The 26,744-nt window shown below is 44.1% G+C and overlaps 1 protein-coding gene across 2 annotated transcripts in view; it reads left to right on the top strand.

The window, feature by feature from the left end:
• The window catches only part of LOC147441716 (uncharacterized), a 72,920-nt gene that overhangs the window by 7,034 nt on the left and 39,142 nt on the right, over positions 1-26,744 (top strand). The window contains exon 3 of one of the 2 annotated variants that reach the window (XM_086483789.1): positions 11,663-11,833. The exons of the other annotated variant lie outside the window; for it this stretch is intronic. Within the exon in view, the coding sequence (XP_086339915.1) occupies positions 11,663-11,833 (171 nt within the window). The remainder of the gene's footprint in view (positions 1-11,662; positions 11,834-26,744) is intronic. 2 annotated transcript variants of the gene reach the window in all.

The following is a 26,744-nucleotide window of genomic DNA, read 5'->3' as shown; positions in this document are numbered from 1 at the left end:
TTTTTCCCCTTGTTCTGGGCTATTTGGGCGCCTTATTATAGAGATCTTTCTTTGCAACAGATATACGAAGTCACCTACAGAGCCTTGCACAGGGAGTGTACGGACCATATTATACGTTTTTGGCTTGAGAAAAAAAAAAACGTATGAATTTTACGTACCTAACAACTCAATCCATTCGGTACTACGTATAGGACGGACCGAATACGTACCGTACCTTACGTACCTTTCGAACTTGATGCTTCCACTTCGTCTATAGTCATGCGTCTACCTTCTTCAAGAATCTCCGAGGTTGAAAATTCCTGAAATCACTTCCAACACAAAAACATGAACATATCCATTCCATGTAAAGTGACTGAAAAATTCTATTCCTTTGAAAAAATTTTGCATGCAATGGAGATGAACATAGAGACGGAGTGCCAAACCGTTCATCAAACACATGCAAACAATGGGGTCGAATCTCAACTTTCTGATCTAAATCAAACAATTGTGGCAAATCACAATGGAAATGTCGATGCTTGATGCTCAATCCTTCTTGTGCTCTTTTAGAAACTGTGTCATGCCAAGGAAGAGACATAGAATGTGAGTTCCTTGGGTGCAAACATTTCAGCTTTTCATGAATCATCCGCATACATCCGTGCTCAGTCATGAGTGAATCGTGTTCATCGTGCATTATGTCATGCCTATGAAAAGGGATCACATAAAGACGCTGACTAAAATACAAGAAACGATCACGAATGAAACACTCGAACAATGCGTGCTGACTAATCATTCGAACACATAGTACTTCCTGTGAGGGTTCTCTGGACCTAGGCTCGAGAGCCAAGATCGGTTCTTCGTGATCGATCGAATCTGCCTGTGGGGTGCTGTGGACCTCGGCTCGAAAGCCAAGATTGATTCTTCGTGATTGATCGAATCTGCAACGAGGTTAGCTTCGCTAGAAAAAGCAGCAACTAAAACACCATCCTTGTGAACAATCATGTTTTGATCATACAAATCATCACGCTCGTGAGAAATCACATCGTGATCATCATGCTTGTCATTGTCATTCAAATCATCATACTGATCATTATCAGGCAATTCATCATGCAAATCTTGTGTGTCATGCTTTGGAAAAGAAGAGACGGAGAGAGTCTTTTTCTCATGATTCTGTTCAAACGGCGCCTGCACAATCGAAAAGATTCGCAAGAACTCTTTCATGTGTTGGTCGCTCTTGTCTTTTCGTGCTTTGTTCTCGTGATCAAATTTTGCTTGTCTTCCGTTGGCTTCCAAGCGTGCTTGCTCGTGCTCACGCTCTATGGCTACCACTCTTTCTTCGTATTCACGATCTATGGCTGCCCTCCTTTCTTCATAGGCCTTTCTTTCTGCTTCTCTTTCTGCTTTTCTTTCTTCGCGTTCTAACTTCCTTTCCATAAACAACTGCTTGTGTAACAGACTTGGACAAAGTCACGAATCAATCACGACAGCACCAAATAACCACTTCAAAACAATTCACAGATCACAATAGATTTGCACTGGCCCTGCAGAGTTCCGTGCCTAGAGATATTGGCCCCAAAGACTGGCGCCCCTTTCGGTATTTCTTTATGTATTAATCAATCTTCAAAGTACAAGAGAGCGGTTAGGGTTTCACTCTCAGACTCTGCGTCCAGATGCTCAACAGAGTGAGCCCAAAACCACTTATTTATAGTTCTTACAAGGGATGCCAAAAGCAAAGCCCCAAAAGCTTCCAAATCAAAAGCAACTGTTTCTCTCACAAACCCTCTTAAGGGCTTTCCATAAAATAAAGCAATGGAACTCTCTCTCTCTCTCTCTCTCTCTCTCTCTCTCTCTCTCTCTCTCTCTCTCTCTCTCTCTCTCTCCTCGGCCAATTTGCGTCGCCAAAAGCTGAGAAATTAGCGTCGTAAAATCCGCCGCAAAACCTGGAAATCCGTATTGTTGCCACGTGGCATTTCTATCGCCCAAATTAGGGTTTCAGCCACATTTAGGGTTTCAGCCAGCAGTTAGGGTTAGGGTTTCCAGAATTAGGGTGTAGATTAGGGTTTTTGGCAGAAATTAGGGTTTGTAGGTTTTAGGGTTTCTGGCAGAAATTAGGGTTTCTGCTCTCGGTAGCCACGTCATCACTTTGTGACATACCCCCTGTCACAGGACGGGTACCACGTGCCAATAGAAAAGAAAGACTGAATACGCTTTTAGCACTTCAATAACAACTGAACTGAAAGAAAGAGAGACGACACGCGACATGGAGTGGCGGAATTCCACCCCAGAGAGTATTGGCCCCAAACCTTGGCGTCCCTTTCGGTATTTCTTTATATTGCATTAACATAGTACAAGCTTGTACTCCAGACTCTGGAGCTTCGCCAGGAAGCATGCCAGAGAATGAGCCCTAACCTCATATTTAAAGGCCCTTGGCCTAAAAAGCAATTACAGTGAAAAGCCTTCAAACTTAAAAGCATCTGGTCCAAAAGCAAAGCCAAAAAGCTGCCAGCATAAATCACGGAAATCCGTACAACGTGCACGTCAGCAGCCAACGCAATTTTCGGAAATCTCCCTGCTATCCTTAGGCTTAGGGTTAGGGTTTTGGCCGTTTTAGGGTTAGGGTTCCAGAATTAGTGTTTACAGGTTTTAGGGTTAGGGTTTCCAAAATTAGGGTTTGCAGGTTTTAGGGTTAGGGTTTTCCAGAATTAGGGTTTCAACAGTTAGGGTTTTTGGCATAAATTAAGGTTAGTGTTTCTACTCTCGGGCAACCACGTCATCACTTTGTGACACTCCTTCTTTTACTTGTTCTTCTTAGGGTTTAGGCCCCTCGGTCACATTTGTAAGTTGGCTCCATTCTTTAGGCTTTGACATGTCAACAATTTCTTACATCTCTCCCTCTTGAAAGAGAGTAATCGTCCTCGATTACAACATATCTGCAAAACAACTCGAGTTAGCTCAAAAATTTCCGAGGGACATTCCGAGGGACAATCATTTTGCTCTTTTTATTAAGGAGTTAGATTCTCCTTTCTGCCCTTTTGATGAAGGAGTTAGCTTCTCCTTTCGGCTGTTTTGATCAAGGAGTTAGCTTCTCCTTTCTGCTGTTTTGATCAAGGAGTTAACTTCTCCTTTCTGCTCTTTTGATCAAGGAGTTAGCTTCTCCTTTCGTCCACATCGGAACTCTTGATATTCCGACGTAGTAAAATTAGCCATCACACCCAGACCGTACTGATCTTCCACGGGTGTCTTGATGCACTAAAATTACATACCCAGGCAATCTCATCCAATTAGGAATATTCAGTAATTGACACATCACAATGTAACACAAATGCTTACATATGCATGTTACAAGACATAGAAACATAAAGCCGCCGATGAACACTCCTCCCGCATAACCTAACAAGGTCCGGGCCGGGAGATATTCATCGACTCCCTCATCGATCCTCCCGCATAACTTAAAAAGGTCCGGGCCGGGAGATATAGAGGCCTTTTACAACCAAACGCCCCCCAGACCACAGCCTGCGTCGTTCGGAGGTGCTGAGAGTAACCACTGCTCAGACTTCTTAATACTCCTCCCGCATAACCATCCAGGTCCGGGCTGGGAGTCACGACAACAATTATTTTACAAGCATACAACCAAACGCTCCCCAGGGATCAGCCTGCGTCGTTCGGAGGTTTTCAAACATAGAACGAAATGCTCCCCAGGCATCGGCCTGCGTTGTTCCGAGGTTCAAACAATACCAAAACAATATTTCTCACTTCTCCACCCGGGAGTAAAATCACCAATCATTGAAACCAGTATCAAACCAGAGTCAAACAATTCAAATCGGCACCAAAACAGGTTCAAAACAGATACCATCCATTTCAAACAAATTCCAAACAGGATTACCAAACAAGATCAAACTTAAAAAGCAATCTCGACATCAGTCGAGCTCGAAAAGTCGATTGACTTTCCATCTTGAAACCTGCACCAAAAATTAGGGTTAGGTTCCTTCCATGAGGTCGTAGGTGAGCACAGCATGGTCCATCAGCTCTTGGACAAACAGTGTTGCTTTGGTAGCGATGGTAGTCCCAAGATAGCAATCGCACTAAACCTCCAAGGTCATCTGCTCGTGAAGAGACCATCTACTCAGAGATGTCGAGAAGTTTCGAGATATGGTGTGCTTGGGTTTCCAAAATTAGGGTTTGCAGGTTTTAGGGTTAGGGTTTCTAGAATTAGGGTTTCAGCAGTTAGGGTTTTTGGCAGAAATTAGGGTTAGTGTTTCTGCTCTCGGGCAACCACGTCATCACTTTGTGACACTTCTTTTGTTACTTGTTCTTCTTAGGGTTTAGGCCCCTCGGCCACATCTGTAAGTTGGCTCCATTCTTTAGGCTTTGACACGTCAGCAGTTTGTTACAACCCCCTCTTGAAAGCATTGTAATGGCCCTCGATTATGCGTGCAAAACAGACAGAGGCCATAAACCGTCTTAGCAAACACTGACTGTTAGTACCTACGTACTAGGAACACACATCTAGCTCAAAGAGACATCAAAGAGACATCAGTGACTTTAGTATCAAAATCGAGGCATCTGTTGACAAAGGAGCGGAGTGATTCCCCTCTTGTGCATCCCATTGCAGTAGATCTTCGGCCAAGTTGAATTTTGGGTTCCATTTGGAATAGACTATGCTAACCAAAAGCATCGAGGTAAAGTTTCACAATCTGAGGAGTATCTGCCAGGTCCTCCTCCTCTATCCACTTCGCATCAAATGCAGGATAGTTCTTTAACTTAACCAAGAACCGCCTTCAGACTTAACCTTTCTTCGTATCCTTATGTGCCAAAATCTGTTCAGGAACAAGGATCTCCTCGTTTTCTTCCAGTTTGGGTTGCTCATCAGGCTCCCCATCATCAGGCACATCACCTTTAAAAGGTTTCAAGAGACTCACATGGAACGCATTGTGAATCCTCCAAGTATCAGGCAGTTTCATTCAGAAGGAGACATCATTTATCTTTTTTGTGATCTGGAAAGGTCCGTAGTATCGCATGCTAAGCTTTGGAAAAAGCCTCTCCTTTCCCTTTTTCTTTGTCAAGCGTGCATTCTCAAAACGTAAGAGCACCCAATCATCCTCCTTCAATTTCAAGTCGCGACGATGGCGATCCGCGCCTTTTTCTGTCGTTCTTGAGACTTTTGCAAAGCCTCGCAAACCTTGGCAAAAGCCGTATCTAAGTCTCGCGTATATTCAACCGCTTCATAAATCTTATCTTTCGTGCTTAGGAAGGGTGGAACCTTCAGAGCACCTTCAACAATCTCAAATGGCGCCTTTTGCGTCGAAAAGTGTATCGTGTTATTGTAGGCAAATTCCACCAAAGGTAGGTACTTTTCCCATTGAGTCTTCTGATATGAGATATAAGACTTCAATAAATCTAGAACCACTGAATTTGCAATCTCAGATTGCCCATCAGTCTGCGGGTGGAATGATGACGAGAATTGCAACCGCGTGCCAATGTTCTCTCAAACTACCTTCCAAAACAAACTCGTAAATTTGGGGTCTCTGTCGGAGACAATCGTTTCAGGCATGCCAAGTAATCTGAAGATCTGGGCCACAAACAGTCTCGCTAAGTGATCCGGCTTGACTGTTTTCTTCACTGAAATGAAATGAACCTGTTTGCCAAATCTATCACCAACAATCTAGATACCATCGTGACCACTCTGTGTTCTCGGAAGATCAAAAATGAAATCCATCGCAATACTTTCCCAGGGGTGGGTGGGTATGGGTAAAGGCTGTAACAATCCCTGTGCTTTATGCCTGTCAAACTTGACCTTCTGGCATACTAAGCAACTGCGCACAAACTCTTCCACATCCTTTTTGAGTCTCGGCCAAAAGAAATATCTCTCTATCTCTTTCATGGTGGTAGCAATGCCGTGGTGACCCATAAAAGGTGGACAGTGGCATTCAGTCATAACCTTTTCCCTCAACGGTTGTGTAACGCACAACATGGTTTTCTCATCAAGTAGCCTTCCCGAATGGAGTATCCTGCTACTGTCTCCCCATCCCGTATCCGTGTGAAAACGTCTTCAAAATCTGTATCTGTGGCATACTGGTCAACCGTATCCTCGAAGCTCCTATGATGTATCGCGGAAATAGCCAGAACCAACGGCTTTCGAGACAAAGCATTTGCCACCACATTCTTCTGTCCCTGAACATGGACAATCTGGAAGTGAAACTGTGACAAGATGTTTGCCCACCGCATTTGCTTTTCCGAAAGCTTCTTTTGTGACAAGAAGTAGCGCAAACTCTGATGGTCTGTAAAGACAGTAAAATTCGCTCCGAGTAGGTAATGCCGCCACTAAGTAACAGCATGGATAACCGCCAAAAGCTCTTTCTCATAAATCTGTGCTGTCATCTTATGCCTTGAGAACAATCGGCTCTCATAAGCAATGATGTGGCCTTCTTGCATTAAGACCGCACACAGACTACGACCACAAGCATCACAATATACTTCAAATGACTTCTGCAAGTCCGGCAAAGTCAAAACTGGTCCTGTAGTAAACTTCTCTTTCAATGTCTGAAAGGTAGTCACCTCTGTGGGTCCCCACGGGAAAGGTACTCCTTTCTGTCTCAAGATATGCAAAGGGGAAGCAACCTCTGCAAACTTTCGAATGAACCGCCTGAAGAATGAACACAGTCCCAAGAAGCTTCTAACTTCATGGACATTCTTCAAATCGGGCCAATCACGTATAGTCTCTATCTTGGCCGGATACATTTGCACTCCTGCTCTGTTGAGACAATGTGTCCCAAAAAGTGTATCTCCGGTGGGAAAAAAATTCACTTTTCTTTGCATTAATCACTGACTTGTGATCTCGCAATGCCTGAAAGACCTGAAGCAGATGATCTTTGCATTTTGCCTCATTCTTGGAGAAAACAATGATATCGTCAAAGAAAGTGCCAACAAATAGCCTGTGCTCTCAAAAAATCTTGTCCATCATCCGGGTATATGTCGCAGGAGCATTGGTTAAGCCAAAAGGCATCATCAAAAACTCAAATAACCCAAAAGTCGTCCGAAAAGCTGTCTTGTAGACGTCTCCTGACGCGATCCTGATCTCATGATATCCACTCTTCAGATCAATCTTGTTAAATGTCACGTGACACCTATGTGTCCGTGGACAAGCTACAACATGATCAAGGTTCAGTCAGTCCCGTCAGTCTGGATCTAGAAGTGACCTGGCACTTTTGTGAGTCTATTCGTAGACCGTGCATGCCCAGTCACTTAGTGTAGATGCATATCCTCTGGTTGCACACAGCATGATCATCAGTATTCCCTTCAGAATTTATCAGATTCAGTTCAGTGCATTTAGCCTATTTTTCCTATTTTTGGTATTTATTATTTTAAGTGACTTCCCAACAAAAGTAGGTAGGGCAATTTTGCTAAGTTAATATATAAGCAAACCCAATTTAGCACTTTCTGGCAGAAGAGGCAGCAGGAGCTTCCCGCTCAACAGACACCTTCTCAACAAGAACCCCGCAGAACCCCTGGCGTTTGCAGACTCCCTTCATCGTCAGACAGTTTCCCCACTTGGCGTTTTCAGCCCTATTGATCGCCATCAGCAGATACCTTCAGACCTAGCGTTTTCACTTGTCGCTAGCCATACCAACAGCCCTGGCGTTTTCCATTGCCATCATCGCCAGCTTTGTCCTCAGCCCTAGCGTTAGTAAAAGCAGCAGCGTTTTTGGTTTTCAGCCGTGAATGCATCAGAACAGCAGCGTTTTCAGCCTTCTTGGACAGCAGACCATTCAGCCCTAGTTGGTTGCAGAATACCCCCATTTTCAGCCATAAAAACGCAGCCATAACAGTCATTTTCAGCCACCGAAATAGCTTCGAAATTCAGCAGATAGAAGATCACAGATTTCAACCCTAAAGTCGTCGTCATCGGCATAGTCCCAAGTTGCACCAGTCCATTGCACCGTCATTGTACCACTTCGTGCAACCAACAAGTAGACCACTCTCGCCGACGAGAGTGGGGCCTTCGGAAGAGGGTTTTACAACGTCTCTGGTGTCGTATCTCTCTTCTCTCTCTATCTCTCAGTCTCATACACTTGCACGCACAGTGTCCATTCACTTTGTTTGTGATCATAGCATTCTCTCATTAAGAACGGAAGGCTCTACCTTCCATAAGAACAAAAGGAACCTTGAGCACAGTTCGGAGCACTCATCTTAAGCAAAGCGCAAACAATCATTCCGCTGCACCTAACACTAAAGCACGAGGATCCTTGTAATCTGTCGAGTATATCATCGATCCTAGGAATCGGAAATCTGTTCTTGATGGTGATTTTGTTGAGAGCCCTATAATCGATGCACATTCTCTAAGATTCGTCTTTCTTCAAAACCAACAACATTGGAGAGCAATACGGTGAAGTACTAGGCTGGACAAGGCCTTTTTCCAAGAGGTCTTTCACTTGGTTCATAATCTCTTCATTCTGTGCTCAGCTCACATGGTAAGGTGGCCGGTTAGGTAGTGTGCTTCCAGAAATGCCCTTGGAACGGCCAACGGCTACAAACAAATTTGGCAAAAATTGAAAAAATTGAAGTAAATGTTTGGGCTTCTTTTGAAAGTGTGCAAGGCCTCAAGGACTCATAAAATGCACCCCCCTCCCCCTTTCTCTTCACAAGCTAATCCTCAAGGCTCAAGCTCTCTCCCTCTCACTCTCAAGATCTCTCCCTCTCAAGACTCACTCTCTCAAGGCTCAAGGCTTCAAGCCTTCAAGCTCTCTTCCTCTCCCTCCCACTCTCTCAAATCTCTCCCTCTCCATCTCTCTCTCTCTCTCTCTCTCTCTCTCTCTCTCATCATCTAGTCATAGCAAGGTTGAATGGTCTTCAAAACGAGTTTTTTGTAAGATCACTAATCTTGAGAAAATACAACATTCATTCCGCTGCACCTTACATTGGTATCAGAGCTTTGGAAGTGTTCTGCATTACTCAAGGAAAGAACCACAAGAACCACAAGATTTTTTTTTGCTTGTTGCGATCGCATGAACCCAAGTTCACTTGGGCATGGCGATTCCTAATCGTGTTTTGCTGAAGAGTGACAGGAATCCCAAGGAAGAAGGGCTTGTCCAGCCTCCCCTTGTGTCTCTTTTCACTCATTGAGAGCGGACCGTGCACTTAGCGGCCGGCCAATCGACGTGAAAGCAACCGAGGTGGGAAAAAGCAACCTTGGTGTGAGCACAAGGCCGCCAAGGGGTGCGCCCGCAGAAAGGAGTAGAACTCGGGTGAAGAGAAGATCCTTCTCCAACGCGATTGGCAAATGAAAGAACACCTCAAGAACCTCAAGATCCTCAAGAACCTAAGATTCTCACGAATCAAGGACCTCAAGAACCTCAAGACCCTCAAGAATCCAAGTTCCTTGCGAGCTTAAGACCCCAAGATTCTAGTGCATGGTTGTCACCCGAAGCGGAATGGATACTTCGCATACGGGTGATGAGCATGAGAGAGGTGACAAATACTCGTCCCCACCTGGAGATGATTTCTTCAACCCTCCCCCTTCGCCATCTACGCCAAACCTTATGGAGGCAGTGGTCAAGCAGATGATGGCCATGATGGATAGACAAGAAGCAAGTCGCCTTGCTCAGGACCGTGAGAGCCTTGCTTAGGAACGTGAGCGCATTGCTCTTGCCGCAAAACAAGAAGAACGTCGACTTGCTTTCGAACGCGAGCGTGATGAACGAGAGGCTCAAAGGGAGATTCGTCATCAAGAATTTATTTCCCACATCCTAGCCTCGAAGACCGAACCACCCAAAGATCGTGGGAGTTCGTCAAGTGACGCAAGCCACGACGCGGATTCCAACCATCCAGTCATCACAGAATAGCTGACTTTGAGTAAGTATGATGGTAAGATGGATACTACGGTGATTCATTCTTGGTTGCATCAATTTAATGCTTATTTTGTGACAACTAAGAAAACAAGAAATAGCAAAGTTTTGACGGCAGCTATGTACCTTGCCGGTGATGCCATAAATTGGTACCCTGCATGGCAAGAGGCACATCTGCGCACCTAGAGACAGCCGACGATTTCACGCCCCTCGTTTAGTTGGGATGATTTCCAAGACAAGCTCAAGGCGCGGTTTATGCCACCTCAGTACCTCGCACGCTTGAAAGAGGATTGGCGTAATCTCAAGCAACATGGTATGCCAGTCATGTCTTTTTCTAACCGTGTTTTGCAGCTAGGCACTCAACTACGCAAGTCGGATGATGAGCGCAAAGAGGCTTTTCTCTTTGGGTTAGACGAATACATCAAGTTTGATGTTGAAGTCTTTGACCCCGCGGATCTCAACAAGGCGGTAGCAATCGCTCTCGCCCAAGAGATGAAGCACAACAAGGGAAAGCCTGAGGAGAACAAGTCTTCTCAAGGGACATCTCAGAATGTCGTCAAAGAAAGTGCCAACAAATAGTTTGTACTCTTGAAAAATCTTGTCCATCATTTGGTTAAATGTCGTTGGAGCATTGGTTAGGGCAAAAGGCATCACCAAAAACTCAAATAACCCAAAAGTCGTCCGGAAAGCTGTCTTGTAGACATCTCTCGGCGCGATTCGGATCTGATGATATCCGCTCTTCAAATCAATCCTGCTGAAACAAGGGGATCCCTGTAGTCGGTCTAGAATATCATCGATCCTAGGAATCGAAAATCTGTTCTTGATGGTGATTTTGTTGAGAGCTCTATAGTCAATGCACATTCTCCAAGATCCGTCTTTCTTCAAAACCAACAACACTGGAGAGCAATTCGGTGAAGTTGTCACGTGACACATCCAACCCTATGTGTCCGTGGACAAGCTACACCATACCAGGGTTTCCGTCAAGTCCAATCAGTTTAGATTAGAAGAGATCTGGCACTTTTGTGAGTCTATTCGTAGACCGTGCATGCCCAGTCACTTAGTATAGATGCATATCCTCTGGTTGCACACAGCATGATCATCAGTATTTCCATTAGAATCCATTAGAATCAGTTAGGGGATTTTTCCACAGATTTTAGCGTATTTTCCCTTTTTTGACATTTTTCACTTATTAATTTAAGTGACTTTCCAACAAAAGTAGGTAGGGCAATTTGGGTAAGAAAATATATAAGCAAACCAAAGTTAGCACTCTTTGGCAGATGAGCAAGGAGCACAACAGGCCTTTGGCAACAGGTACTCCCCTCTCTTAGCAGACTCTCCAAGCTTTCCTTGGTGACCCCATCACCCCATCAGCCCTAGCGTTTTGCTCATCGCCAGCCCCCCATCTTGCTTGGTGTTTTCAGCAAGTTTTTGGACCGCGTTGCTTCCCCAACACCTAGCGTTTTTCACCATCGCTATAGGTTGCAAGTAACCAGCGTTTTTATCATCAACAGGGGCTGCATTTACCCAGCATTTTCAGCCTTCATTTGCAGCAATACAAGCAGCGATTTCAGCCTGAAGACAGCAGTATTCCAGTGTTTTTCCTCACAGCACAGCAGCGTTTTCAGTAGCCCGAAAGCAGCCCCAAAATTCAGCGATCACCCACATCAGAATTTCAGCAATTAGCGTTTTTGGGACAGCAGTTAGAACGTTTTAAATTTCAGCCCTATTGTCGTCATCGCCATCCCGGTGCGGCATTCATCTATGTTGCTCCAGTTTTCGAGAGCATTCAGGCTCCAACTAAGTATTCAGAGTTGTTTACGAAGTTTAAATATCTCTTTTTGCAGGATGATCTTCCACCTCGTCTCCCACCCGAGCGGCCGGAGGACCATCGCATCGAGCTTTTGGAGGGAGCACAGCCTGTCAAACAGGCTTCCTATCGATTGAACAAGACACAGGAGGAAGAGTTAGAGCGACAACTCACGGAGTTGGTGGCTAGAGGATTCATACGCCCTAGTGTAAGTCCTTTTGCTGCTCCTATTTTTTTTGTTCGCAAGAAGGATGGTTCGTCTCGTTTGTGTGTTGATTATAGGGCATTAAACAAGATAACCGTTAAGAACAAGTTTCCGATGCCTCGCATTGAGTATATCCTTGATAGGCTCAATGGGGCAAAGGTCTTCAGCAAGGTCGATCTCAAAAGTGGATACCATCAGGTACGGGTCTTCAAAGGCGACATTTTCAAGACCGCCTTTTGCACCGAGCGAGGGTAATGGAAGTATATTGTTATGCCTTTTGGATTGACAGGTCTCGTGGGTACATTCAATCGTCTCATGGTAGGTCGTTTCGGCGATATGGTCGGTGTATGTGTGTTCATCTTTTCAGATGAGATTCTCATTTTTTTTGCATCGTGGGAACAACATGAAAGAGATGTCGAAAAAGTACTAACTCGTTTGGATGAGTGTCAGTTGTACATTGCAGCTAAGAAGTCTGAATTTTTTCTTACTGAAGTCACTTATCTGGGTTATATCATTTTTGCAGAAGGTGTCAATCTAGATCCCACGAAGGTGGAACAGGTTTATAATTGGGATTTGCCCAAAACTGCATATGATGTGCATTCTTTTCTTGGTTTATGTCAATCATATAGTTCGCACATAGAGAATTTTGCACGCATTGCTACACCTATGACTGATGTTTTGGAAGGGGTAAAGACTCGCGGTGAGCGCGTAGACTTGCCCGAGGCAGTCATTGAGGCTTTCGCAACTCTCAAGGTTGCGGTGACAGAAGCACCGTGTCTTATCCTTGCCTCTTGGGATGATCCCTTTGAGGTATGGACGGATGCGAGCAATGTTTTGGAAGGGGTAAAGACTCGCGGTGAGCGCGTAGACTTGCCCGAGGCAGTCATTGAGGCTTTCGCAACTCTCAAGGTTGCGGTGACAGAAGCACCGTGTCTTATCCTTGCCTCTTGGGATGATCCCTTTGAGGTATGGACGGATGCGAGCAATGTCGCCATAGGCGCTGTGCTTCAACAGCATGGTCGTCTTGTAGCTTTCCTTAGCCAGAAGCTCAATAGTGCGGAAAAGAATTATTCAGTTTATGATAAAGAACTTTTGTCTGCCATTCACTCTCTTAAGCATTGGAAGCATTTTCTGTATGATAGAGAGTTTATAGTGCGCACATATCATCAAGCCCTCAAGTGGCTCGAGTTTATACCTAGTGCACATTGGAGTGATCGCCAAGTACGGTGGTCATGATTTTCTGAGCAATTTGGAGGTTTGATTGAGTATGTGTCTGGAAAAGCTAACCCTGTTGTTGCAGATGCGTTGAGTCGCAAAGGACAGATTTTGGCTCTTGAGCCAAGAACCACATTTTCTATTCAGGGTGAGTCTTTTGATAGCATGAAGAATCAGTATGCGGATTCCAAGTTTGGTAAGCATTGGTTGCAGGCTCTTGCTTCCCAAGGGCCAAGCAACTATCTCATTCGTGATGGATTGCTGTTTTTTCGTCAACGTTTATGTGTGTTGCCCTCTCTCAGGCCAACCATATTGCATGATGCACATGATTCTCTCACGGGTGGGCACAGGGGAATGAACACTACATTGGAAAAAATTGAACAATTTTTTTATTGGCCTAAAATGCGAAAAGATGTGTTTCGTTATGTCACACAATGCACTATATGTCAAAAAGTAAAAGCTCCTTGGAGTAAGCAGCAAGGCCTCTTGCTTCCGTTGCCTATTCCCGATGGACCTTTTCAGGATATTTCCATGGATTTTGTGACTAACCTACCACCAAGTTTGCATTCAAGGAACACTCAATGTTTAACAATTGTTGATCGTTTCAGCAAATTTTGCATGTTGATTCCTTGTAAAGCCACAGTTACTGCACAAGATGTGGCACGGTTGTTCATTAAGCATTGGTACCCTTTGTGTGGTTTGCCAAAGTCAATTGTTTCAGATAGGGATGTTAAGCTCACGTCCAATTTTTGGCGCGCACTCTTTGAAAATTTTGGCACTAAGTTGAATTTTTCATCGGCTTTTCATCCACAGTCAAATGGTCAAATAGAAATTTACAATCAGTTGGCTTTTGATGTTTTAAAGTCATATGTGCATGATTAGCAGTCTCAAAGGGAGCTCTATCTTCCATTGGTACAGGCTATTTTGAATGACTCTTTTTCTTCTGCTATTGGTCGAACTCCGTATGAGGCAGCTTTTGGCCGTCCGTTCTACTCACTTTTGACTCGCCTGGTCAGTCCGATGCCTGATGCCAATGTTGAAAGTCAGTCATTGGATGAGATTTCGGAGAGTGCGAAGCTTCGGCTAAGCAAGGCTCAGGAATCTTATTCACGACAGGCTAATAAGCATCGTCAGGATGTTTCGATCAAGGAAGAAGATTGGGTGTATTTAAGAATCATGAAGCAACGTCTTAAGCAAGTTGGACAGAAGTGTCCAAAGTTGTCTTTTCGTATGTATGGTCCATTTCCAGTCATTAAAAAGATAAATGAGGTTTCAATGAAATTGCAGTTGCCTAACTCATGGTCAATGCAAAACGTTTTCCATGTTTCTTGGTTGAAAGTGTTTCAGGGAATACCTCCAAAGGACATTTCGGAAGAAGAAGAACCGGAGATCATCGATGAAGCCGAAGTCATAGGGTCGGAGCAAGTGTTGTTACATCGGTTTCGCCATGGTTCGAAGAAGCAAGTGCGACAATATTTTTTGAAGTTCAAGGATCGAGGAACCCATGAAGCGGTGTGGCTAGACGAAGAGTTCTTCAAGGATTATCTAGAGTTATTGGCAGACTACAAGAAAGCCATGCAGCTCGGTACCAGTACCACACTTTAAAAAGGAAGAGATGTCACGTGACACATTTAACCCTATGTGTCCGTGGACAAGCTACACCATAACAGGGTTTCCATCAAGTCCAGTCAGTCTAGATTAGAAGTGATCTGGCACTTTTGTGAGTCTATTCGTAGACCGTGCATGCCGAGTCACTTAGTATAGATGCATATCCTCTGGTTGCACACAGCATGATCATCAGTATTTCCATCAAAATCCATTAGAATCAGTCAGGGGATTTTCCCAATGATTTTAGCCTATTTTCCCTGTTTTGACATTTTTCACTTATTGTTATGAGCGCGTATAGAGCTAGAAGAGAGCAAGGGGAGGCGCTCACAATGTACAAGAACCTGGATTTGATGATAAGCTTAATATTGATTACAAGACTTAATACTTTATTAAGAGAGCTAGATACAAGACTTGGATTACATGACTTGAGTACAAGACAAGGCTTGATTGCAAGGACAAAACTTGAACATAAGAACTAGAAGAGGGATTTCCTCATAGGAGGCTCACAACTGGTGTTGGTAATATTGAGGGGCTTATGGCCGAAGACCCCTATTTATACTAGTGCTTGAGGAGGTTACTTGAGGAGGTTACTTGAGGAGGTTAGGACTTTTTAGGTTCTTCTTGAGGAGGTTAGAATCTTCTAGAACCTTCTTGATCCTTCTAGTTCTTTTAGAACCTTCTGGATCCTTCTTCAACTTTCTAGAGCTTTCCAGAAACATCTAGATTCTTCCGGAATCTTCTCCATGTTTCTAAAAACTTCTAGAATCTTCTAGATCCTTCTAGATCCTTCTAGCAATGATGTAGGCGATGATGCAGGCAGCGACTGACTCTCAAGCATCCATGACATTATCCTCTCCTTTAACGACGAGTTCCACGAGGAGTTGTGGCGTTCCTTGAGTTTGGCTTCCATGGATGTTGTTGATGGAACTCTTGGACTTTGAGAGATGCATGTTGTAGATTGTGTGCTGGTTCCCAGGTTCGTTCACTAACATCATAGCCTTTCCAATGCACCAAGTACTATAACCTGCCATGCGAAACTCGAGAATCTAGGACTTTCTCGACCTCATATTCGTCATGTCCTTGAATTTCAACCGGAGGAGGTGGTTGTAGGGCTCTTCCTGGGATCTTAGATGTGTGACAAGATTCTAGGACCGAGACATGAAAGACCGGATGGATTTTCATGGATAAGGACAATCGCAGTCGATAGGTGACTGGATTGACTTGACGGATAATTTTAAACGGGCCAAGCCTTCGATAATCAAGCTTTTGACAGGGACGAGATGAACGCAGATCATGTCGGAGGAGCCATACTTTATCCCCTTCTTTGTATTTTGGATGCTGCATGCGATGGAGATCTGCACTTTCTTCATACTTGGATTGAGCTTCTTTGATATGAATCGTAAGTTCTTTGTGAATTGCAGATAATTGTTGTGTAAGATGAATAGCAGCTGGATTCTTGACTTGATAGTGTCTGTGGATATCCTGTTTGGGATGTTGACCATAATTAGCAAAGAATGAAGTGTGACGGGTGGAGGTATGAAAACTGTTATTATAGGAGAATTCTGCTAGCGGTAGGAGCTCGACCCAATTATCCTGGTGATAATTGATAGTACAGCGGAGATACTGTTCCAAAACTTGATTTACTCTCTCTGTAGGTCCATCACTTTGTGGGTGATTAATCGGCTGAGAAGAGGTTGATTTGTACTCCGAGTAGCTTGATTAAGCTTTTCCAAAAGCTAGAGATGAATTGTGGGCCTTGATCAGAAACTATGTCATCCGGTAATCCGTGATAACGATAGATATGCTGTAGAAAGAGTTTGGCCGTACCTTCGTTGGTGATGGTTTTAGTGGTTGGAATGAAGTGTGCCATTTTTGTAAACCGATCCACGACTACTAAAATAGAGTCGAATCCTTGTGACAAGGGTAGCCCTACAATGAAATCCATGGAGATGGATGACCATGGTTTGGTTGGAATGGGCAAGGGGTGGAGTAATCCATGAGGACGATGACGAGGGGCCTTTGATCTATTGCAAGTGTCACAAGTGCCTACATACTCCTTGACAAGCTTCCACATTTGAGGCCACCAAAAGTCATGGGAGAGAAGCTCAATTGTGTTATTAACCCCAAAATGCCCTGCTGCTGATGGAGGATCATGCCGTTGTTGAAGTACCTCCAAGCGTGTTGGTCCTGGCGGAATATAGAGAAGACCCTTATAGTAAATTAGTCCATCAATTTCTTGAAAGTCCTCATTAACCTCTTGTCCTTGTAGTTTTTGTCTAATATTCTGAGCAAGTGGGTCTTTGGCAATTTGCGTCTTCACCTTAGAAAGAAAAGTAGAATCTTCATGAGCTTGGCTCATGCTGGCGTTTAGCTTAAGCTGCTCAGGTTTCAAAATCACTGACTCTTGTTGATCAAATGTTGCGTCGCCTTCTCTAGGTGCAAGGTAGGATCTTCTTGATAAGGCATCTGGCTTAGCTTGTTGACGGCCCAGGTCTATAAGAGAAGAAAATCAAACCTTGATAGGATACCACTCCACTTGGCTTGGCGACGATTCAAGACATGGGATGTCATGAAGTATTCCAAATTCTTGTGATCTGTATAGACAGTGATCTTATGAGGAGCTCCTTCAAGTAGGTGACGCCAAGTGTCAAAGGAGTCGATGATTGCTAAGAGCTCTTTGTCATGGATTTCATAATTGATTTCTGCAGCTGAGAACTTGCGGGAATGAAAAGCCACTGGATGTACTCGACCATCCTCTCCTACTTGGGATAGAATAGCACCAAGGGCAAAATCTGAAGCGTCTGTTTCTAGGATGAAAGGCTTTGTAGGATCTGCGTGAATTAGAATGGGTGCGGTCGTGAAAGCTTGCTTGTGAGTCTGAAATGCTTTCGTGGCCTCTGAGTCCCAGACAAACTTATTATGGCCTGTCAACCTTGTGAGTGTTGTAACTACCTTGGAGTATCCCTGTATAAAGATACGATAAAAATTTGCAAATCCGAGGAAACATTGAACATCTCTTACCGAGGTGGGTGTCTCCCAATCAAGGATGGTTTGAACCTTCTTGGATCCATGGAGATTCCCTTTTGAGCAATTACATAATCAAGAAATTCCACCTTAGATTGATGAAAAGAGCACTTCTCCAACTTTGCATATAACCCTTATGCATGAAGCTTTTCAAGCACTAATCGTACATGGTGCTCATGCTCTTCTTGATCCTTGGAAAATATCAAGATATCATCCAAATATATTACCACAAAATAATCCAAATACTCCCGAAAGATATCGTTCATTAAATGTTGAAAAACAGCTGGGACATTTGTAAGACCAAATGGCATGACTGTATATTCAAAGTGGTCATACTTTGTCCGAAAGGCTGTTTTCCATTCATCACCTTCTTTGATTCTGACTAGATTGTAAGCACCACAAAGATCTATTTTTATAAATATTCTTGCCTTGCCAAGGCGCTCAAGAAGCTCTGGGATCAAGGAAAGGGGATAGCGATTCTTGACGGTGATCTTGTTTAGGCCCCTATAATCCACGCACATCCGGAGAGTTCCGTCCTTTTTTACAAAGAGTATTGGAGCTCTTGCTGGGGACTTTGAATGCTGTATGAACCCCTTAGCAAGATTCTCATCAATATTTTTCCGTAATTCTACCAATTCATCTTGAGATAGCTTGTATATTGGGCCAAAAGGGGGTTGGGTTCCCTCTGAAGCTCTATAGCATAATCATAGGGTCGATGCTCTGGTAAGCGGTCTGCATTCTTTGTCACAAAGTGATGACGTGGCGGACAGCAGAAACCCTAATTTATGCCAGAAACTCTAATTTCTGGAAATCGCGGAGGCTAAAAAAAATAAAATAAAAAAATAAATAACAAAATTTGGGGAAAATGATGAGCGACACGAATTTTGCCTTTAAAAAAAAAAAAAAGAGAAAAAGACTCTAAGAGAGAGAGAGAACTGATGCTTTTTATTTTAAAAGCTTTTGGGGCTCTGCTTTTGGGCATCCCTTGTAACCTTTAAATTAGTGGTGAGGGCCTCACTTCTCAGAGCATCTGGACGCAGAGTCTGAGAGTGAAACGCTAACCACTCTCTTGTACTTTGATCTGATTAATATAAAAAGAAATACCGAAAGGGGCGCTAGTCTTTGGGGCCAATATCTCTAGGCACGGAACTCCGTCGTGCTAGTGCAAATCTATTGTGATCTGTGAATTGTTTTGAAGTGGTTATTTGGTGCTGTCGCGGTCGATTCTTAACTTGGAGTGTCCAAGTCTGTTACAGTGGTATTAGAGCACGACCGATTTCTCTTCTACGGGAAATCCGATCCCCGAATTTTTTTTCCGCGGCACCTATGGCTTCAGGCAATGATCAGTCGACTCCCTCTGCATCTGTAACAGACTTTGACACTCCAAGTCAAGAATCAACCGCGACAGCACCAAATAACCACTTCAAAACAATTCACAGATCACAATAGATTTGCACTGGCCCGGCGGAGTTCCGTGCCTAGAGATATTGGCCCCAAAGACTGGCGCCCCTTTCGGTATTTCTTTTTGTATTAATCAATCATCAAAGTACAAGAGAGCGGTTAGGGTTTCACTCTCAGACTCTGCGTCCAGATGCTCTGAGAAGTGAGGCCCTCACCACTAATTTAAAGGTTACAAGGGATGCCCAAAAGCAGAGCCCCAAAAGCTTTTAAAATCAAAAGCATCAGTTCTCTCTCTCTTGAGAGTCTTTTCTCTTTTTTTTTTAAAAAAAAAGCAAAAGCAAAATTCGCGTCGCTCATCATTTTCCAAAAAAATAAAAAATAAAAAATATATATATATATATATTTTTTAATAATCCGCCTCCGCGATTTTCGGAATTTAGGGTTTTTGGCAAAAATTAGGGTTTACAGGAATTTTAGGGTTTCTGGCAAAAATTAGGGTTTCTGCTGTCCACCACGTCATCACTTTGTGACATACCCCCCTCTTGAAAGCATTGTAATCGACCGCGATTACGCCTGCAAAACCGACAAAAGCCATAAACCGTCTTAGCAGACACTGACTGTTAGTACCTACGTACTAGGAACACACATCTAGCACATGTACAAAATCGACAGTCACATCACACGACATCACAGGACATCACCAGACATCACATGACATTCAACATTCAGTCGGATCTTAGACCATGATTTATCGGCAATGTAGCTAGCAATCACATCTAGGTCCAATCGGGACCTCATCGATGTCCGATTGACTAACCCCTATTGCAACCATGTCTATTCGAGATCAATCAGACCAAAATGCTGCAGTCATTTCGTCTATCAGTTCCTGCACTCACAAGAAGTCAAGAACAAATCAGTATCATAATCAGGAATTCCATTTCATAAAGTCATCCAGCAGAATACTGTCAGCTCTCAGTATCCCTGAAGCTCAAAGAGACATCAGTGACTTTAGTATCAAAATCGAGGCATCTGTTGACAAAGGAGTGGAGTGACTCCCCTCTTGTGCATCCCACTGCACCAGATCTTCGGCCAAGCTGAGTTCTGGGTTCCGTTTGGAGTAGACTATGCTAAACCAAAACATCGAGGTAAAGTTTCACAATCCGAGGAGTATCTGCTAGGTCCTCCTCCTCCATCCACTTCGCATCAAATGCAGGAAAGTTCTTGAACTTAACCAAAAACCGCCTTCGGACTTTACCCTTCTTCGTATCATTATGTGCCAAAATCTGTTCAGGAACAAGGATCTCCTCGTTTTCTTCCACTTTGGGTTGCTCATCAGGCTCCCCATCATCAGGCACATCACCCTTAACAGGGTTCAAGAGACTCACATGCAATGCATTATGAATCCTCCAAGTATCTGGCAGTTTCAATCGGAAGGAGACATCATTTATCTTGTCAGTAATCTGGAAAGGTCCGTAGTATCACATACTAAGCTTTGGAAAAAGCCTCTCCTTTCCCTTTTTTTTTCTTAGGTGTGCCTTCTCAAAAGTAAGAGCACCCAATCATCCTCCTTCAGTTTCCAGTCGCGACGATGGCGATCCGCTGCCTTTTTCTGTCGTTCTTGAGACTTCTGTAAAGTCTCGCGAACCTTGGCAAAAGCCGTATCCAAATCTCGCGAATATTCATCTGCTTCAAATTTCTAATCTTTCGTGCTCAGGAAGGATGGAACCTTCGCAGCAGTTTCAACAATCTCACATGGCATCTTCCCTGTCGAAGAGTGTATCGTGTTATTGTAGGCAAATTCCACCAAAGGTAAGTTCTTTTCCCATTGAGTCTTCTGATCCGAGATACAAGACTTCAATAAATCTAAAATCACTGAATTGGCAATCTCAAATTGCCCGTCAGTCTGCAAGTGGAACGATGACGAGAACTGCAACTACGTGCCAATGTTCTCCCAAATTGCCTTCCAAAACCAACTCATAAATCTGGGGTCTATATCGGAGAGAATCGTCTCAGACGTGCCATGTAATCGGAAAATCATCGTGATCATTCTGTATTCTCGAGAGATAAAAAAAAATGAAATCCATTTCAATATTTTCCCAGGGGCGGGTGGGTATGGGTAAAGGTTGTAGCAATCCCTGTGCCTTATGTCTGTCAAACTTGACCTTCTGGCATACCAAGCAACTGCGCACAAAATCTTCCACATCCTTCTTCAGTCCCCTTTCTTGGTGGTAGCAATGCCGCGGTGACCCGTAAAAGGTGGACAGTGGCAATCAATCATAACCTTTTCCCTCAACGGCTGTGTAACGCACAACATAGTCTTTTTCATCAAGTAGCCTTCCCGAAGGGAGTATCCAGCTACTGTCTCCCCATCCCGTATCCGTGTGAAAATATCTGCAAAATCTGTATCTGTGGCACACTCATCGACCATATCCTCGAAGCTCCTATGATGTATCGCGGAAATAGCCAGAACCAACGGTTTCCGAGACAAAGCATCTGCCACCACATTCTTCTGTCCCTGCACATGGACAATCTGGAAGTGGAACTGTGACAAGATGTTCACCCACCGCATCTGCTTTTCCGAAAGCTGCTTCTGTGACAAGAAGTAGCGCAAACTCTGATGGTCTGTAAAGACAGTAAAATCCGCTCCGAGTAGGTAATGCCGCCACTGAGTAAGAACGTGGATAAAAGCCAAAAGCTCTTTTCCATAGATCTGTGCTGTCATCTGCGGCCTAGAGAACAAATGGCTCTCGTAAGCTATGACATGGCCTTCTTGCATCAAGACCGCACCCAGACTACGACCACAAGCATCACAAAATACTTCAAATGAGTTCTGCAAGTCCGACAAAGTCAAATCGGGTCCTGTAGTGAATTTCTCTTTCAATGTCTGAAAGGCAGTCACCTCTGTGGGTCCCCACGAAAAAGGTACTCCTTTCTATGTCAAGATATGCAAAGGGGAAGCAACCTCTGCAAACTTTCGTATGAACCGCCTGTAGTACGAACACAGTCCCAAGAAGCTTCTAACTTCATGGACATTCCTCGAATCGGGCCAATCACGGATAGTCTCTATCTTGGCCGAGTTCATTTGCACTCCTGCTGTTGACACAATGTGTCCCAAAAAGTGTATCTCTGGTAGGAAAAATTCACTTTTCTTAGCATTAATCACTAATGTGTGATCTCGTAATGCCTGAAAGACTTGAAGCAGATGATCTCTGTGTTCTGCCTCATTCTTGGAGAAAACAATGATGTCGTCAAAGAAAGTGCCAACAAATAGCCTGTACTCTCGAAAAATCCTGTCCATCATCCGGTTAAATGTCGCAGGAGCATTGGTTAAGCCAAAAGGCATCACCAAAAACTCAAATAACCCAAAAGTCGTCCGAAAAGCTGTCTTCTAGACATCTCCTGGTGCTATCCTGATCTGATGATATCCACTCTTCAAGTCAATCCTGCTAAAGCACGAGGATCCCTGTAACCTGTCGAGTATATCATCGATCCTAGGAATCGGAAATCTGTTCTTGATGGTGATTTCGTTGAGAGTGCTATAATCGATGCACATTCTCCAAGATCTGTCTTTCTTCAAAACCAACAACACTGGAGAGCAATACGGTGAAGTACTAAGCTGGACAAGACCCTTTTCCAAGAGGTCTTTCATTGAGTTCATAATCTTTTCATTCTGTACTCGACTCACACGATAAGGTGGCCGATTCGGTGGCGTGCTTCCAGATATCAGATCAATGGTATGATCTTCAGGCCCTCTCAAAAGCAATCGGCATGAGCGTGGAGAAAAAAATCTTGGCGTTCTTTTCTTCCGGTCAAAACATATTCAACCTTTATCCATCGTTCAGTTCTCCCAAAAGAATGAGTAAGAAAACTGAAGTTCATCAAGTACAATCTCTAAGCCCTTCATTTATCAAAGTCGCTTTCTCGGCCCGGTAGTCAACCACGGCGTAGTTCTTGTGGTACCAAGGGATCCCGAGTAGAACGTCACTCACGTGCCCTGAACACCCCTGTCATTGCAAACGAAGTTTGCCAATGCTCGGTGTAATGGCAACATCCCATCCGGGTGCCAGTCGAACTACCTCCGCCTGTGGCATCAGTCTGTCGGGCGCAGTTCCAAATCGAGCCGCCAATTCCAAGTGAAAAGAAGTTGGCCTTGGCTCCTTCAAAAGAGCTTCCTGATCCTTGACTTTGCCCCAAAAAAAAAACGGCAAAGTTTGTACTTTCATTCATTTGATTCGGTGCAAGTCCCACGGCATGTGGTACCAGTTCTGCTTTTCTATCTGCCTTTTCTGCCACATTCCTCAGCTGCTCTCGAACTCTCAGACCTGTCGTCGTCTTTATCATTCTGTTCTTTCTGTGCCTTATCAGGGCACTTCGCGGAAATATGTCCATGTTCCCCGCATCCAAAGCACTTCCCCTCTCTGATGAAGCGAGCTCTCTCCTCAGGAGTAAGCTTGGGTCGTGCATCCTTTTTTTTTCTCTGGGTTGCTCTTTTTCATTCTACTTTCATTCCCAGAAGTTTGTTCGGCTCGTTGTGTCATGGCCTCATCTGTGGGGTAGGTCAGACTGCCAGAGTGAATGGCAAAGCCCCGCTTCGCATGACTCATCAACTCCTGAATAGAAGCTAACTTCTGTTCCAAGCAGTGATCACGGATCTCTGTAGGTAGACCCAAGGTAAACCGCTCAATCTGTTCTCTGAACGAGATCTTCTTGAATGAAGAGGCGGGTAGAAAAGAGCTCTAGAATCTTTCACAATAAGAATTCACTGTATCGCTCTTGGTCATCCGGAGATGGTTCCAAGCAGCTCGTATATCTCGCTCAAACTCTTGAGTCAACCAAGAAGAAATAAAAAGCCTCTTGAATTTCAGCCATGTAACTGGCACAGTCTTGCTTAATAGAAGCGTGGACCACCAAGTACGAGCATTCCCCTTAAAGTAAGAGGCAGCTCTCCGAATCTTGGAGTGCTCTGAATAGCGTCCTCCCGCGAAAGCGATGTCAAACTGCTGTATAAAAGACAAAGCCTTCGAAGCATCTGAGTATCCTGAAAAGTATCAAACTTGATCGAGTGGCCACCTTCCTTAAACTCTCGGACTTTCTTGCTTTTATCTTCGAGAAAGTCATACTGGTTGGCTTTGTAAAAATTCTTCTTGTTCGCATAAAACTTTCCGTCATCGGAATCTGAGCTGTCTGTAGACGAGTCCTCAGTAGAACTGTCAGTCTCTGGGCGCGATGTAGCCTTCTTTGCCTTTTTCTTGCCCGTTCCGAAGCTTTGTGTCTTGCTTCGCTTTTTGCTTTTTTCTGTCTTCTTCGCTCTAATCCGAGGAGCTAGAAGAACTGTCAGAAGAAGAAGAAGAAGAACTGGGTACTCCTTCAAATCGAACACGCTTCTTCCGTTTCTTTGCTTTGTCGAATGTTGACTGACGACCCAAATATCCCGGGAAGTCAGTACCTTTGTTCTGCTTTTTGCCGTGCTTTTTGCCTTTCTTTTGCATGTCGAAAAGCTGAGCAATCTGTGCATCAACCACGTTCTCCAGTTCCCTCTCCGTATATTTCTTGGAGGCAGAAGGTTTCTTGAGAGCGGGTTTCGGGAGTGGTGTTGTGGTTCTCTGCAACTCCATCTGTACCTCTTTCAAAGAGGTCTGGTTCATATATTTTGCCATCTTCGGGTCCTTGGCAAAATTGAGCATCATCTTTGTTGCATCACCAATCAATTGACGACGCTCCATCTCTCTTTGCTCCGCGTGAGGAGGCCGAGGCGGGCCATACTCTCTGTCCGAATCTTCGTTGTGATCCCAGCCCGCATCTCCAGATGCAGAGGGAGTCGACTGATCATTGCCTGAAGCCATAGGTGCCGCGGAAAAAAAAATTCGGGGATCGGATTTCCCGTAGAAGAGAAATCGGCCGTGCTCTGATACCACTGTAACAGACTTTGACACTCCAAGTCAAGAATCAACCGCGACAGCACCAAATAACCACTTCAAAACAATTCACAGATCACAATAGATTTGCACTGGCCCGGCAGAGTTCCGTGCCTAGAGATATTGGCCCCAAAGACTGGCGCCCCTTTCGGTATTTCTTTTTGTATTAATCAATCATCAAAGTACAAGAGAGCGGTTAGGGTTTCACTCTCAGACTCTGCGTCCAGATGCTCTGAGAAGTGAGGCCCTCACCACTAATTTAAAGGTTACAAGGGATGCCCAAAAGCAAAGCCCCAAAAGCTTTTAAAATCAAAAGCATCAGTTCTCTCTCTCTTGAGAGTCTTTTCTCTTTTTTTTTTTAAAAAAAAGCAAAAGCAAAATTCGCGTCGCTCATCATTTTCCAAAAAAAAATAAATATATATATATATATTTTTTAATAATCTGCCTCCGCGATTTTCGGAATTTAGGGTTTTTGGCAAAAATTAGGGTTTGCAGGAATTTTAGGGTTTCTGGCAGAAATTAGGGTTTCTGCTGTCTGCCACGTCATCACTTTGTGACAGCATCTGGAGATGCGGGTTGGGATCACAACGAAGATTCGGACAGAGAGTATGGCCCGCCTCGGCCTACTCAGGCGGGGCAAAGAGAGATGGAGCGTCGTCAATTGATTGGCGATGCAACAAAGATGATGCTCAATTTTGCCAAGGACCCAAAGATGGCAAAATATATGAACCAGACCTCTTTGGAAGAGGTACAGATGGAGTGATAGAGAACCACAACACCACTCCCGAAACCCGCTCTCAAGAAACCTTCTGCCTCCAAGAAATATACGGAGAAGGAACTGGAGAACGTCGTTGATGCACGGATTGCTCAGCTTTTCGACGTGCAAAAGAAGGACAAAAAGCACGGCAAAAAGCAGAAGAAAAGCACCGACTTCCCGGGATTTTTGGGTTGTCGGTTGACATTTGACAAGGCAAAGAAATTGAAGAAGCGCGTCAAGTTTGAAGACCTACCCAGTTCTTCTTCTTCTTCTTCTGACAGTTCTTCTAGCTCTTCAGACTCGAGCCAAGAAGATAGAAAAAAAGCTTCGGAAAGAAGGCTACATCTCGCCCAGAGACTGACAGTTCTACTGAGGACTTGTCTACAGACAACTCAGATTCTGATCATGGAAACTTTTATGCGAACAAGAAGAATTTTACAAAGCCAACCAGTATGACTTTCTCGAAGATGAAAGCAAGAAAGTCCGAGAGTTTAAGGAAGGTGGCCACTCGATCAAGTTTGATACTTTTCAGGATACTCAGATGCTTTGTCAAATGTCAAATGTCAACCGACAACCCAAAAAGTCAGATGTTTCGAAGGCTTTGTCTTTTATACAACAGTTTGACATCGCTTTCGCAGGAGGACGCTATTCAGAGCACTCCAAGATTCGGAGAGCTACCTCTTACCTTAAGGGGAATGCTCGTACTTGGTGGTCCACGCTTCTTTTAAACAAGAGTGCGCCAGTTAAATGGCTGAAATTTAAGAAGCTTTTTATTTCTTCTTGGTTGACGCAAGAATATGAACAAGATGTACGAGCTGCTTGGAACCATCTTCGGATGACCAACAAAGAGAGAATCAATGCTTATTGTGAAAGATTTTGGAGCTCTTTTCTACCCGCCTCTTCATTCAAGAAGATCTCGTTCAGAGAACAGATTGAGCGGTTTACCTTGGGTCTACCTACAGAGATCCGAGATCATTGCTTGGAACAGAAGTCA

The sequence above is a fragment of the Adiantum capillus-veneris genome, chromosome 15, assembly GCF_014529385.1.
Source record: "Adiantum capillus-veneris isolate H3 chromosome 15, ASM1452938v2, whole genome shotgun sequence".
Lineage (NCBI taxonomy): Eukaryota > Viridiplantae > Streptophyta > Polypodiopsida > Polypodiales > Pteridaceae > Adiantum > Adiantum capillus-veneris.
The sequence above is the reverse complement of the archived record's forward strand: the minus strand, read 5'-3'. Positions and strand labels throughout refer to the sequence as shown.